This window comes from Dromaius novaehollandiae, chromosome 9, assembly GCF_036370855.1.
Source record: "Dromaius novaehollandiae isolate bDroNov1 chromosome 9, bDroNov1.hap1, whole genome shotgun sequence".
Classification (NCBI taxonomy): Eukaryota; Metazoa; Chordata; class Aves; order Casuariiformes; family Dromaiidae; genus Dromaius; species Dromaius novaehollandiae.
In genome coordinates this window covers 11,266,836-11,281,252 of record NC_088106.1, presented here as the reverse complement: position 1 = coordinate 11,281,252, position 14,417 = coordinate 11,266,836, and the positions used below count along the sequence as shown (strand labels likewise).

The window sequence follows — 14,417 nt, the reverse complement described above, 5'->3', positions numbered from 1 at the left end:
TCAAATACTGGAAGATCATCGGCTTCCATTGCCCGCACTCCCCTTCATGTCTGGATCTGCCAGAGCATATTGCCCTGTGGGGCACAAGCTGCAGGGTAGCCCCCTCACGGGATGGGGAGGAGGGAGATGCAAGCTGAGGAGTCCTTTCTTTTGACTCTGTTGCTCCACACAAAACCTTGGTAGAAGGGCCATGTCGCTAGGTCAGTGGTGGCAGTGGTGACATATTCAGAGCTATTTCCCATGTCAGTCCCAGCAGAAGAGGAGACTGGAATGGAGAGGCTGGAAGAAACATTTCAGAAGCAGCAGATGAAACAGTGTTTTTGCTGTTTGCAGAATATTTCTTGCTAGTGACCCCTGGCCCTAAATTCAGAACCATCCTGACATTCAGCACCAGAGTTTCTTGAACTTTGATGCTTGTACCTCACTTTGTTCAGTGATGGATACTTCTCACCTCGCCATAACATGTCGTTACAGAGGCAGGGCGTATTTCAGGGCTCAGGTACTGTTCTCAGAACTAAGTTGATCCTCACAAGTTGAAAACTGTGGTCCTACTGCACAACATCCCTCATAAGACTGAGTTTCTTTTAGTAGGAAACAATTAGCATTGTCATCCCCCTACCAGCAGATATTGCTGCTGCTGCTAAAGCTCTGACAGAGTTAATAACACTAAAGATATAGTTCGCTTAGATATAAACTTCCCTACAAAATCGCATTCATCAGCAGTGATATCATTCATTTCTGGCTGGGAAGAGCAATCTCCCTGGTCCATTTTCATTGCTGTATGGATGGGCATCAAAACCAAATGCCATCACCAACAGAATGATTTGAAATGCTGCAAGGAGAGTATGTTAAGAGAAATGCACAGGGAAGCTGTAGTGAAATGGAACGCTGCACCGTTCACTCAGCAGTCGGTGTCATTAATTAACCTCAGTATTTCTGTTTGGTTCTTCTGGTTGTTCTCGGTCCATCTCTGCTACTGTTTTTCTGTGGAATGCTGCTGTGTCTTCATTCCTCTTTTTATAAATGTTGGAGCCCAGTCCACTTGTCTGTTAAAGAGACTACCTGTTGCGGAGGTGATTCAGGAATTCACGTTGTACTGGTTGTCTGATCACTATTTCACTTTTAAGACACAAAACTGTACTTCCCGTCACAGATGCTTTTGAGAACACCATATTGGCCCAGACTAAATGTAGTACCGGTTCCACCACAAGACCAGTACCTAGATCTGCTTCACAGACAGGTAAACGGAATTAAAGCATTTATCATTAACTCAATTTGAGAGCATAATATAAATTTATGACAACATTGACTCTCTTTAACTTAAAGATATCTCTTCATTTTTCCCCTGTAATGAATATTATTTCCTTTGAAAACAATGAAAGACCAAGCTGGGGTGACTTACCAGGTATAGAAATAACGTACCAGATTCTGGTTTTATGTAGATCAGGCACTGTTGAAAGTATTTCTTTGAACTGATGTCAGAGAGTTCTGAATTTGATCTGTGTTATTTTATAGCTTGAATGAAGCATGTGAATCTTACTTAGGCTTTGCAGTCTGTGAAACTGCAATAGCAATTTATAAGGAAGAGGAAGGCAGAGATGATGGGGATATTGTAAGAAATACTTTTTGTTTCAGCTACTGCCTTGTATCCTTTCTACAAATTACAGGGACAAAAGCCCACTGAAGCTTTGTCTAAGTAGAAAGGGGGACTTCCTTTTCTTTTGGTGTTTGTAGCTCAGGCTGTGAATTTGAACTAGAATTGCTTTGGCGGTGTGAAGCTAATTAGCATCAATGTATTCTTGTACATGTAGCCAGTTGGTAGTGTTTAGCTGGTGTCGTTCTGCTGACATACAGGGCCCAGCTCTATATTCTGCGTAGTCTGTAGCTGAAATTGTCTCTTTGGTCTGAAAGCTCTCTTGGTATAGACCCGTGGTGTGGACTTTCACAACCCAGCACATGAATCTAGCTTATACCTTGAAAAGCATCACCTGGATGACATAATCACACCTGTAGCATTGTAACTGGTGATGCTGCTCTGGTGGAAGGAGGTAGCTGTCCCTTTTCACTGACCTGCAGCAGTGGGGCAGCTGCAGCCCCTATATAACAGGAGGGAGGAGAAGGGGCTGCACAGCTGCATGACTGCATGTTGCTAAGACCGGTGCCTATAGGAGGAAGGATGAGAATGGGGAGGGGTTAAATAGGCCTATTAATAAGCCTGTGATTGCCAGATCAGATTGCTTTTCTGTTTACCCCCCAAACTGCCCCACCTGGGTTTTGTGTTGGCTGAGGCCAGGTTTTGCTGTGGCCTGGGAGCTCTGGCTTGTGCATGAATCCACCGCGTGAGCACCTGGCTCCCTGCCTTGTGGGCAGAGCACTGCTTTGCCACGCCGGGAGCAATGACCCACAAGCTGTGAAGAGCTTCATTCAGCATCTCCTCTGCCCACATCCCTGTGGATTGGCAAACGCACAGCGGGTGCAGTAAGGAGGAAGGCACAAGGTGATTTGACTGACTCCCCTCAGCTCGTACCTGTCTGGGCTGCAGGATCCCTTGATAGACGCAAGGTCTGTTTCTTCCCAGCTGGGCTGTGGTCATCAGTGTCAGAAAGGGGATAGGCATCGAGCGTGAAGGAAAGCATGGAGCAAGAGTGCTGTCTGTACAAGAGAGACAGAGTTACCTGTCCATCCTGGGAGCCTCGGGCAGGTGGGACTTACAAGGCCCGTCTGAATTTCCCTCAGGAAGCAGCCTCTTGGCATGGGGTTGCGTGCTCGGGCTGGGGATCTCCCCCTCCCTCCCCCTCCCTCCCCCTCCCTCCCTCTCGTTAGGTCCCTTCCACTGAGCTGCGGTGTTTGTGTGCAAACCATGCAACAAAAAGGCTCACAGCAGAAATGTTAACGAGATCTTTTTTCCTTACAACTAAAAGGTTGTTTGTCGCAGTGCCTTGTTCTGTATTCTGTCCCTCCCCTGCATTTCAAGCCTGCTTTGAGGCATAGTCTTGTAATTTGCTCAGGTGGTAGTATCACCTTGGGGTGAGATGGAGATCGGAAGTCGACTGAAATTCAATGGCTCTGGGCCTCGTGCCAGATAAATACATGGAGGTAAGCTGGAAACAGGAGGAGTACACTATGCTGAAAATCACGTCAGCAAAGTTATCGTTTGCCACTGCATTCACTCTGCTGAAACAACCCTGGCCCTTGCTTTTTGTACATGCTGAACTGAAGAGATTTAGCATGCTGAACTGAAGAGATTTAGCATGCTAAGCGCACAACGTATTGATGCACGCATACATTATGGCCACACAATCTGCCCTCGCCCAAATGACAGCAGAGTACACTTTTTTAGAGAGATAATAATGACTGCACCATAATTTTTATTGCAAAATCAGGGAACCAGCTGTAAAAAGGTACGAGCACTTCAGTAAGTGGAACAGTGGGAAATGAAACTGTGACTTTTGTTATTTTTAAAAGCTTGAGTCTAGAAGGGGATGATGACCAATAGGTAACTCTGCTTTTGTTCCATCTCCTTTGAAAAGGTTGGCCCAGCAGGCAGATGCCCTCTCTAGACACATTTGAAGATTTCGAAGCCATCCCCTCCAGCACAGATGAACTCTCCAACTCTTCTGACTTGGAGGAAGAGACCAACCCTAACAATGTAATTCCTCTTTCAGAATACACTAACCTCTTTCTTAGTGCCACCTTCTCTTCTATTAAGAACAGGACTTAACCTGTGAAGTTTGGTTTTACACCAGCCTTAAATTCATGGATGTGTGGGAAGACAGGAGATGGGACTGTGACCTGGGGTGTTGGGGGATTTTTCCAAGGTTATTTTATGCATCAGGATAATAGGAAGTCACTCTAACTTGCAAGCTGCAGCTTTACCTTTATAGGAGTAAGTTACTCCTAAGAGTAACTTAGTGGGGGAAAACTGTGAGCCCTTTAAAAATAAGTAATTTCAGATTTTTCTAGATCATTTAAGCTTACGTCTCAAACCCAGTTTCTTTGTCAGAATAATGACAGGTTGATTAATTCTAACACCTGAATGCTCAGGACAGTTCTGTTGTGAGACTGAATAATGTTTAACCTGGGCATGATAAAAAGAATGAAAAGTGACAGAATTTCCTAGAGGAAGGAGAAATCTCTGACTGCTTGTAATGCCTAATTCTGTATTTAACAAAAGCATCTCTGTCTTGCACAGTGTTCCTTCATCCATGGTGACTGTATTTCTGGTGCATTGTTTCATTCATTTTAGGGGACCAATCTTTTCCGGGTAGAAGGCAGTTTTGACAGCTGTTTCCCAGATTCTCTTACCCTGGAGGATGGAGATTTAGTGCAGTTTGTGCAGGAAGGAGAAAATGGACAATGGTAAGTACAGTAGAAAGACAGAATATAGCATCTAGAGCAGCTGTAACTTTCTGAAAAAAGTGGAAGATGTTTAGAAGAATGTAAAAGCATCTTCAAAATCAAGCAGAATCCACTCACCCCATTGTCAGGAATGTGAAAGAGGCAGTGGGGGCCATGAACAGATGAGTAGCTTTGGTGAAATCCACCTGGTTAGCTTTCATCCAAAATGCTGTGGCGTGAAGCTCAAGAGGACAGAAGTTTGTGTAAAGGGAAACAGGGGGAATATTTAGGCTATTGACACCTTCCAGTGAAAGAGACAACTATCAGAGGCAGCCTCTTCCCATAGGATGCATCAGTAAAATCCCCATGCCTTCAACAGAGCTGCAGCAGTGAACCCAAGAGCATGTTTAGCCCCAAAGGCGTAAATATAAGGCTATACTCAGGAGCCACTGACAAAGTGGAATGAATCTGGCCTCCCTTACATATATACCTTATATTATATATACACCTTTCAGCATATTTATTCTCACTTGCTGACCAGTGAGTGTTAGGAACAGAGCTGGCTGGTGTCTGAATTCTCGTTCCATGGGAAATTTGGAGGAAGAGGATCTGATCTCTTTGAAGGACTCTTGCGGTCAGACTCCATGGGTCTCACTCAGAAGGGACATGCAGCTGAGGTGGGAGCAAGTCCTGTGGTGGGAGGTGAACTAAAACCATCCACTTAGGGTGATATTTTCAGCAAGAGGGATGGACAATATGGAAGATTCAGTTTCTTCAGCTCTGAGTTTGGCCCAGGGTCTCAAACACAGGCCAAGGCCACTGCTTCATTGTCATACACAGTCTCCTTGCATGTGGGCTTGTTCTGGGATGCTGGGTCACCACTACAGTCTCAGGCTACTGAAACTGAGACTTAGGCACTGGTGACCTGTAGGACTGCCCTGGGTCCTGGCACATGCTTTGCACCTACTTGGTAACCTCTGTCTTCTTCCTTAGCTTAGGAAATAGCTGTCTAACATAAGCCTCTAAGAAACACAACCCAGGGAAAGGAAATGGAGGGAAAAGCACTGACTGTTCTCTGCATTTCAGGTTAGTGAAGAAACTGGTTTCTGAGAAAAGTGACTGGGTTCCTTCAAGTATACTGCAGCCAGCAGAGGGGGACAGTCACAACATAATTAAGAACAGCAATGCAGGTAATAGAGGCAATGTCTTACTGGTATTTGAAACTGTCCCTTTTTTCTTTTCTTTTCTTTCTTTTCTTTTCTTTTTTTTTTTTTTTTTTTTTTTTTTTTTGGTGCTTAGTGAAAAAGGATGCAATAAACAGTGCACTTTCTATATTGCAGCACTCAGCCTGAGGGTATGTCTGTGCTGTGGTCCCTGGTGAGACAGCTGAGCTAGCCTGAAACTTGCTACCTTGGGTGTCGGAGCTAGCTAGACGCAGCGGCTTGATCTTGGCACAGTCTCACTGTCTTCCCCTTCTCAGGCAGAATTTTAATCTGCCACTGAACTATTGCAGCTACCAGCACCTGGGCTGGCTACTTTACAGCTAGCCCAAGTGTTTACAGGGTGTGTTGATGAAAGCAGGATAGCTTTCATCATAACACAGGTGGCATTTGGATTTAGATCAGCGTCAGGGCTGTGGCTCTGGCTGGGCTTTGAAAACATTAATATCTCATGAACCATTAATGCTTTCATCATATTTCCACTACTGGCTCCAAAGGCTGGAGGAAGAGCAAGTTCTGGGGAGATGCCAGCCCCAAACTAGGACTAAAAGTCACCCTTTGTCCAGCTTTTGTTCAGCTCTAACACCCACGCATGTTGCACCAGAAGAGTTGGATCTCAGCAGCTCTTCAGATCAAATGGTTTAAAATTTTTGATTAATTTTTTGCCTGTCCTTAAACATAATTGACCAAAATGTGCCCTGGTTTTTCTCCTGGTAACAGAAGAAAGAAAAGCTTGGCACATTCCCTGGAGACCTACAATAGAGAGCTACCAGTATTTTATTCTGAGTTACTGGTTTCTTTTGATTTTTTTTTTTTTGTCAGTTTGTTAAAGTGACGAAAAATCTTCTTGAAAGTTAACCAACACTTTTTGCCAGATTTTAAGGAAGCTTGGTAGTTGCTGCTGCCTTCACCTCCACAGCAGGTCAGTTCTGTCTTCAGCCTCAGTGCCTTAACTATGGCTCCGGTTTCTTTGACATACTGAATGCTTTAAAAGGAAAACAAATCCACGTATGTCACAGCTAGTTATTGCCCAGAGCCTCCCTTGCCCTTCATGAAGGAAAGTGGTAGAATTGTGATTGCTTATTATTTTATTTTATTTTTTATTTGCCTCAGGCTTCTAATAAGAAACCTGAAGACTGTAGATGGAAAGTCCTTTAGATGTGTCATAGTGACAGTGCCCATGTCCTCCTTTTTCAGATATGTACAATGACTCCTGCAGCATGGCCTCAGTAGAGTCAGAAACCAAGGAGAGCGAGGTGACCAGAAGCTTACCAGCAGAACAGAGGGCTGGAAGCTGAACTGCAGGATCATCCTTCCTCAGGACTCCATCCATCTCTTTATTTTGGGTGGACACTGGATCAAAGTTGCCTTTCTCACAAGCTCTGAGCTTCACAATTCACTAAAACTTCATCAGCATGTGGTGTCCAGCTGGCAAGCTGGGAAAAATAAACTTGAAAGGAGCATCAAACATCCAGACAGCATCAAAAACCACCTTCAGTATTAGAGGGAAAATGCTTCTTGCATTGTTTATCAAACTGTTTCAGAAGATGTGGCCTAAATTAGGTCAACAGTAGAGCTGAAGAGTTACTATGCACGCACCTTTTGGCAACTTTGCTTAAACACCAAGCTACTGCAGAGGGACACATGCATGGTTACGAGTTCTTGCTCTACCATGGGTTCGCCCGGAGGTTTTTCCATTCGCTTGCCTCTGTGGCTGTGCCTTCCCCGCCCTCCTTAATTCCAGTGGATACATCACAAATGTGCCCTTCTTGCTGATGGTCAACACCAAAAACGTCACATCTTAGGGTGGCTGTGGAAAGAAAACTTCTGACTTGGACCATCAGAGAGGCTTCACGCAGCAATGACTTGACTACTTGTGAAATGGCACGGTGAAAAACCTGTTGCATACAGCATTATTTTGGGATGATGCAGGTGGCAACTCCTGCCTATGAGGTGGAGGTGCAGGGCTTAGCAGGGAAGCAGAGACGTGTGACAGCTACTGTGACAAAGAACATTTTGAACTCTTTTTACAATATAAGTCATTCCTCCGCCCCCTCTGCAGTCTGTGGTTGCCGGATCACATTCCTTCGCATTTGGTGCCGAGAATTCAATTGAATGCCATTTAATGTCATATGTTTGAGTAGACTGCATGCTTTCACTGTGTGCTGGCTGTGGAGTAGGTACATTTCATCTCCCTTAAGGAATATACTTAAGCATTGCAAATAGGCAGTGAGCATTAGATGCTCCAGTGAGTGGATAAAGTGTTATTGTTAAATACTTCTTTTCAGGACATTTGATTAAAGGACTGTACCAAATCTCTGCCACATAAGGATGTAATGTACAACATAAAGTGGTTACAGATGTTATTATTCCTATACAAGCCATTAGCTCATTTAGAGCAGCTCTGAAGGCATGAAAGCATTTTTATGGTAAGTGGGTTTTAGGTCCCACAAAAGCTGCTAGTACTTTAGCAAAGATAAATATTGACCAAGGGTTGCAGGCAGGCAAAGATCAGCCAGGAGCCTAGAAATTCGAGAGTCAGTGGTTAGTTTTCCCTATTAGAGACCTTTTGTTTAACCCTGAGTCTAGTGATGCTATGTGTAAATAATAAACGTGACAAAAGCACTAAAAATGGAGATGAAGAAAAACCAAAAAGCACTCTTTAGTAGTTGAGCCTCTGAGCAAAATAGTAGGAGTCTGTAACATTTCTGTTATCCTCTTTGCAGGGACCTGAATATTTTTCTTTGTGTCTCAGTGAAGCCTGGTATTGCAATTATCTTCGTGTGTGAGTCAGGAAAGCTGTGAAGCAGGTAAATAGTCCTATTCAAGAAAAAGCCTTGGAGTAGGTAGATAAAGGCTTATTCAGATCTTGTTTGCCTTTGGCAGCTTATTGGTTAATTATGAGTTGCACTTTGGTGGGGCTAGAATGGTTAATTCCCATGAGTACGGTTCTTCTAACCCTCAAATAATATCTAATCCCCATGGTTTCTGATGCTTTCTGTTCATGACTAAAGGATCTGAGAGTCCTGCACCTTTTTGGAAGCTAATCTTGTCTTACAGAGAGAAGAGCTTGTCCATTTTGTGCTTGTCATTTACCTTAAAATGACACACAGGCTCTCAGGAACATGACTCCTGTTAAAGGTTCCTGAAGTTATGAGAGCACCTCAAGGGAAGAATTGATTCCTTTCAGTCCCCCAAGGAAATGTGCAGTCACACTTTCTTATAGTGCAGTCATTTTATCCTCTTCGTAAAATGACTTCATTTTCATTGCTATATTGCTTTCAGGAATTTTTGCACGGCCTCATAACAGTGCTCCTGTCCACCCCTGCCCTAAGCACAGGAGAGAAAAGGGGCAGGGAGCTTTGATTGCACACTAATATATGTAGTAAGCTTGTGTGTGTGCGTGTGTGTGTGCATGTGTGTGTGAGCGATGGAAAAAGGTTACCCAGTATATATGAAACTGCCAAAACTAGCATTTGTCACATTGCTGACTTACGGAAAGACCCAAACCTGCACTTTGGAGTTTCTCTGCAGGAATCTCATTCTAATGATGAGGTGGCAATGCAAGCCTTTGTTTGAACTCAAGAGGGGAAATCAGGTATGGTGAGTCCTCTTTCTACCTCTGCTGCGTGCAGGGTGACAGCGGGTGAGCCCTTTGCCTGCTGGTGCCTCAATATCCTCCTGTAAAATGGGAACAGTATTGGATTTTGCTTGTGCCCATTTCTGATAGTAAATGCTAGCACATATGCAAAGACTTGGGGACCCCTCTGGGGGCAGCAAAGCATTCACCCCCTCTGTGCCCTCAGGGAGCGTTAGTGGTGGCATCCTGTGGGGTGGTCTGGAGATGGACTGGGGAAGGGGATTGCTGCAGCAGTGTCTCCTCTCCCCCAGTCCACCAACCCATCATGATAAATGCAAAGGTATGGGCTGGATTATAACTAATTCTCCTCCCTGCTTTGGTTTTGAAAACAGTATCTGAATATTTTTTGCAAATTCTCATGTTTCATCCTGGTAGACCAAAGCTTGAGGCACACCTGCACCATGAATGTACTGAGGATGGCTAGTAACTCACTTCCCCGTAGCTATGGGTAGAAGAGACACAGCACTCAGGTTTCAGCTGGCTTTGGGAGCTGGTAGTTTCACAGCTGTCCGCAGACACTGCTGAACCTGAGCAGGGAGTGCTCATCTACTAGTCATGTCTTTGACCTTCCTACAATATCAGAGAGCCCAAGGCAGCTGCCTGTTTCTGTCTCCATTTTACAAGCTCATACCCTAAAGCAACAATTTCAGCTGTTGCTGGAGAATAACTGGGGCCCTTTGCCTGGTTGATTTATGTTGCGCAAATGGAAATGAGGCGGTTTGACTTTGTTGGGTTTGCTTTTTTAAAGACTGGGGTTAATGAAAGATCAGGCTGCTAACAAGTCCAAGAGCACCCAACAAGAACCAACTTTCTGGCTTTGTTGACAAGACAAAATGGGGCTTGATGACTTTTTTTATAGTAGGCAGGGTAGTCTTTTAATTGGTTTGTCTCTGACAAGCAAGGTGGTAATTAAGGGAATCGCCCTCCATGTAAAGTCTAGAATATGATTTGGTTAATGTCCAGCAAGACTATCATGTACATTAAGGTATGGTTATTCTGTATCTAGATCTTTGACACCATCATTTTCAGGTAGATGGATCAAAAATTGTAGTGACTAAGTATGGATTTCATTACAGTGTTCTTTGGAGAGGATGTAATGACCAGAAAGGTGTTTAAAAGTAATGGTTGCCAATAAGTTTCAGCTGTAGACAGGACAAAGTCTAAGGTACAAGGCCTAAAGCACACCTATGCTGTAGCAGCACACATGGGTCAGCATTGCACTCTTGCTGTTGGTCCATGTCTGCTGCTCTCTCTGGATCCGGACTGGCTGGACCTGCCCTCCAGGGGAAGGTTTTGACTTGGATCTCCTTCCTCCCTCTCGGCTGCCAGCTTCTGTGAAACGTGCAGAAACTTCACATCCTCGAAACTGCCCTCTGTCCGGTTTGGTGTAGTTGGCCAACAGACTCCTTCATTATCGGAGGTAATATCAAATGCAGTCACCATGATACCTAACCCTTGCTATTTCGTAAACCATGCCAAAATGTAATCAGGCCCGATCCCCTCCTACTTTCACAGTCTAACCCCACTGAGTGGAGAACCAGACCAATGGTCTTTGCCTCTGTCATGAATGGCTGCGGCCAAGGCATGTCTGAACACCGGCTTTTCTTGCCAGTGACAACAACACTGTGTGTGTCTTATTCTGGTTGTGTATGTGATGAAAAGCCATTTTATTATCCATCCTTTTCTTAGACTCTGAGATTTCAAACAGGATTGGATGTGAGAAAGGTCATGTGCTTCCTTTCCAAAAATGCTCAAAGCCTGATCTGCTATTAAATATATCATTAGAAATATTCAAGAATAAGGAAAAAAAAAAAAGCCAAATTGTGTATACCTTCTTGCAGCCAGAGCTGAAATAGCTGCTAAGATTTTTTCTGCCCAACGGAGAATTGGTACAGTTTGTTATTCTTGCATATTTTCCATGGTGTTGATGATGATGTATTTGTATATTGTGACTGATGAGAGATAATCAGACAGGGAAAAAGCACAGAATTCTCGTGGGGAATTACCTGTCCTTTTTTTCCAGTCAAGACAGAATGTATAAATTTATTACAAGAAAAAAAGTGTGAAAATGAACTTTCTGTAATTAGGCCATTCTGAACTATGTAGAACCACACTTTGTTTGAAATTTATAAAAATTATAAATAGTAAAAAAACATTGCGGCTGATGTTTCTATATGAAGTAACAAGTCCAGTGAGCTTTCTTTCTATTCAAAACAGATGAGCGTCAGTAAAGGCCCATCCATGCTTCTGTCCAATACATTTATGTCCAACACACGTGTCACAAAGGCACAAAGCGCTTTTTTCCCCCTTTACCAATCTCCGTTAGTGATGTTCCTGAGTCACTGGGACTTTCTTAGGAGAGCGCAAAGCTTCACAAAGACGGTTCAGCGCTGTGTGCGCTAGTGCTGCAGCCCCAAGGCAAGGAAGGTCTAGGATAACACTACTAAAGGTCCCCAACATATATCTGCGTACCTTTGGCTACCAGCTGTTTATGAGCATGGGACAATTGACATAAATTCTTGCTGTGGTTCATGGGGAAGGGCAGGGACGTAAAAACGAGGGCATAGAAACACAATGCAAATGCAAAAAGCAAAATAAGTCCTAATTTCAGCCAGCATCCAGATTTCTGGGGACAAACTTCACTTCAGTTTGAAGCCATTTGCCTGATCATGTTCCTTTGGTTCAATATTGGTATGAGAAAAGAAAGAATCAGGACCATGCCAGATGCCAGATTCTTCCTCCTGTTCCATGAGTTTGTTACCTCTTTTTTTACCTCCATTTAAGGTTTTAAGGCCGAACACGATGCAGTGGCTATGCCCCGGGACTCTATCTGCACGGCAGCACCGCCAGCCACGACCCTCCAGGTCTGTCATGTTTCTGCACTTGCTCCTTGTATTTTTTCTGGCCTGTGTGAGGCTTTGGATGGGCAGAATTTTTATTTTGTGACTTACGCATTTTTTGGCCTCCTCTGTTTGATGGTTTTGCTGTCCCCTTTGCAGGGCTGGAAGGCTGTAGGAAGGGAGCAGTGCCTGGGGCTGGCCACAGCTGAAGTGCGTTTGCAGCCATGGAATAGCCAGCCAAGAGCAGTGCTGGCTCCGCAGCTACACGGGGAGATCTCGTGGTTATTATGGTTGGCTGGTAAAGCCTGGGCTGGGGTTTGCTTATGAAAGCAAGCTGTGCCCAGCCTGGCACTTAAGCTCAGATGAGGAACAGCCGCCATTAGACCATATACTTGGGCGTTAGGGCCTGGAAAGGAGAGTGTGAAGCAAAGGCTGCCGTAGTATCTGTCGCCTTTCGGTACCCCCGGGGAGCTCCCCTGTAATAGCATCCCTGGCACACACGTGCTCGCACGGCTGCAGGGTGCCTCGGGGAGGAACTGGTTTGAGAGTCGTGTTTTACAGTAAATTTTCATGGTTTGGTACTCGTCAGCAAGGCAGTTACAAGACTGGGCCGTGTTCTTCCAGATTAAGGGGGGGTCTTTGCTGAGGGAGAGGGCCAGGCCTGGCTCTGCAGCACCAGCTGCGCTCCGCTGGACGGTGTCGGCAGGCCTGCAAATATCTGGTGCGTCCCTGACCCCAGCCACGTTTTTGGGGTGCTTCCACAGCTGCAGGCTGTGAGCACCGCTCTGAGGCTTTTCGGTAAATCTGCAAAACATCGGTGATGTGACAAGGCGATATGAATGTTTCTGTCAAATTCCTCTCGGTGCCCATTTACAACCCAGTTCTCTTCTGAGCTGCGCTGGCAAGAAGACACAACTCACCTCTTGGCTGTGAAGACGCTAATTTGGCCGGAGTATCCCTGCTGCACCGCAGTGAATTAGTAGCTTGTTAGGGTTTGTTATATGACAGAGGTTGAATTGGCAGTTCCTTAGGAACCTGGGTCTAATCATGTTTGAGCCACTGATTGACAGTTTTCAGTTTCAATAATTTAATTCCTGTGCCTGGAGATTTTCCTGTGATTCTGACTTCACCCTGTTCCTGTCTGCATGTGGTTAGTCCATCAGTAGGCTCCAGGGCAGCTGCTGGTGTCTCCAGGACGAGTGTTTTTCTCTCTGCTGAGGAGGAGGATTTTTGCCCTGCTTTGCGTTTTCAAGTACTGACTTTACTCCTGACCAGCGCCGACCCTCTGAGAAAGCTCTGGGACCATTCCCAGTTCTTGCAAAGACTGAGAAAACATGTTCACACACGCTAGAAGGAGGATGCTTTGCTGTAAACGCCAGCTGTCTCTCTGACTCCATCTAGTGTGAACTGGACTGGCACTGGGTGACCGTGACGTGCAGGACTGAGGCGACCAAAGGATGGATCACCCCTCCCCGCTGTCGGCACTTTGCTGAGCTATGGTGGGAGCCAGCTGCCCCATGCACCTGGTATCATCAGTAGAGAAGGGGAGAGGTACCTCCAAAGGTGCTTTTAGGAAGACTGACCAGCCTCTTCCCATCTGCAGTAGGTTGGCCCTCCTAGGAGGGACAGGAGCTGGAGGGTGAAGGTGGGCCTGACTCTCAGGGCTATTTTGCATCTCACCCTCACGGAGTAGGGAAATGCCCCAGGACAACCTGGGGGAGGGTGCTATTTTGGGGGGAGAGGGGCTTGTTTTGTCCCCCTGCAAGGTCCCACGGCTGGAAATCCAGCTCGGCAGACGGGCAGGCGTTACGCTGTCCCGGCCCAGCCCTCTGGCACGTGGCTGCACCTGCCGGGACCAGCCCATGCTCCCGTCCAGGCTTGGCATGGCTCGCGGGAGGCATTTCCAGGGACAGAAGTGGGTCGTTGCTATTTGCCTGGGAGTGTGTTTGGATGCAACGCTGACGTTAGCCACCTTGGCTGACCCGCCTTGAGCAAACTCGGTGCCTGGAGCAGGGCTGGATCAGCCAGCAAAGGCTGCCGACAGCCCCCGGGGCACCAGAGCCCTTTCGGGGCTGTGCTCAGCCCTGCCAGGCTTTGAACAGGCTCTGCTCGCGGAGGTGGCCAGAGATCACACACCTCCCACTCTGTGCCTTCATGTAAAACAAAGAGTTTAGCCTTAACAAAACTAACTTTTTAAACAGCACGGGGGGAAGTACTGATTTACAGGTCTTATCCTTACCCTGGGCTACAGCCGCAGTCCGCACCGAGTTACCAAAACTAGACAGAGGAGCGCTAAGCCTTACGCAGCGTTTCAGAGCTCGCGCCTCCGTTGCAGAGCGAGCGTGCGTCCGCCCCCGCGCCAGCCCAGCAGTCCTCTCC

At 45.9% G+C, this 14,417-nt stretch overlaps 1 protein-coding gene across 7 annotated transcripts in view; it reads left to right on the top strand.

Annotated features, from left to right (window-relative positions):
* Positions 1-11,353, top strand: part of MCF2L2 (MCF.2 cell line derived transforming sequence-like 2) — a 197,842-nt gene extending 186,489 nt beyond the window's left edge. For all 7 annotated transcript variants that reach the window (XM_026094784.2, XM_064516666.1, XM_064516663.1 and 4 more), the window contains 5 exons: positions 1,154-1,240; positions 3,531-3,649; positions 4,247-4,359; positions 5,425-5,528; positions 6,756-11,353. In XM_026094784.2, coding sequence (XP_025950569.2) covers positions 1,154-1,240; positions 3,531-3,649; positions 4,247-4,359; positions 5,425-5,528; positions 6,756-6,856 — 524 coding nt within the window. In that variant the 3' untranslated portion in view covers positions 6,857-11,353. The remainder of the gene's footprint in view (positions 1-1,153; positions 1,241-3,530; positions 3,650-4,246; positions 4,360-5,424; positions 5,529-6,755) is intronic.
* The last annotated feature ends 3,064 nt before the right edge of the window (positions 11,354-14,417 follow it).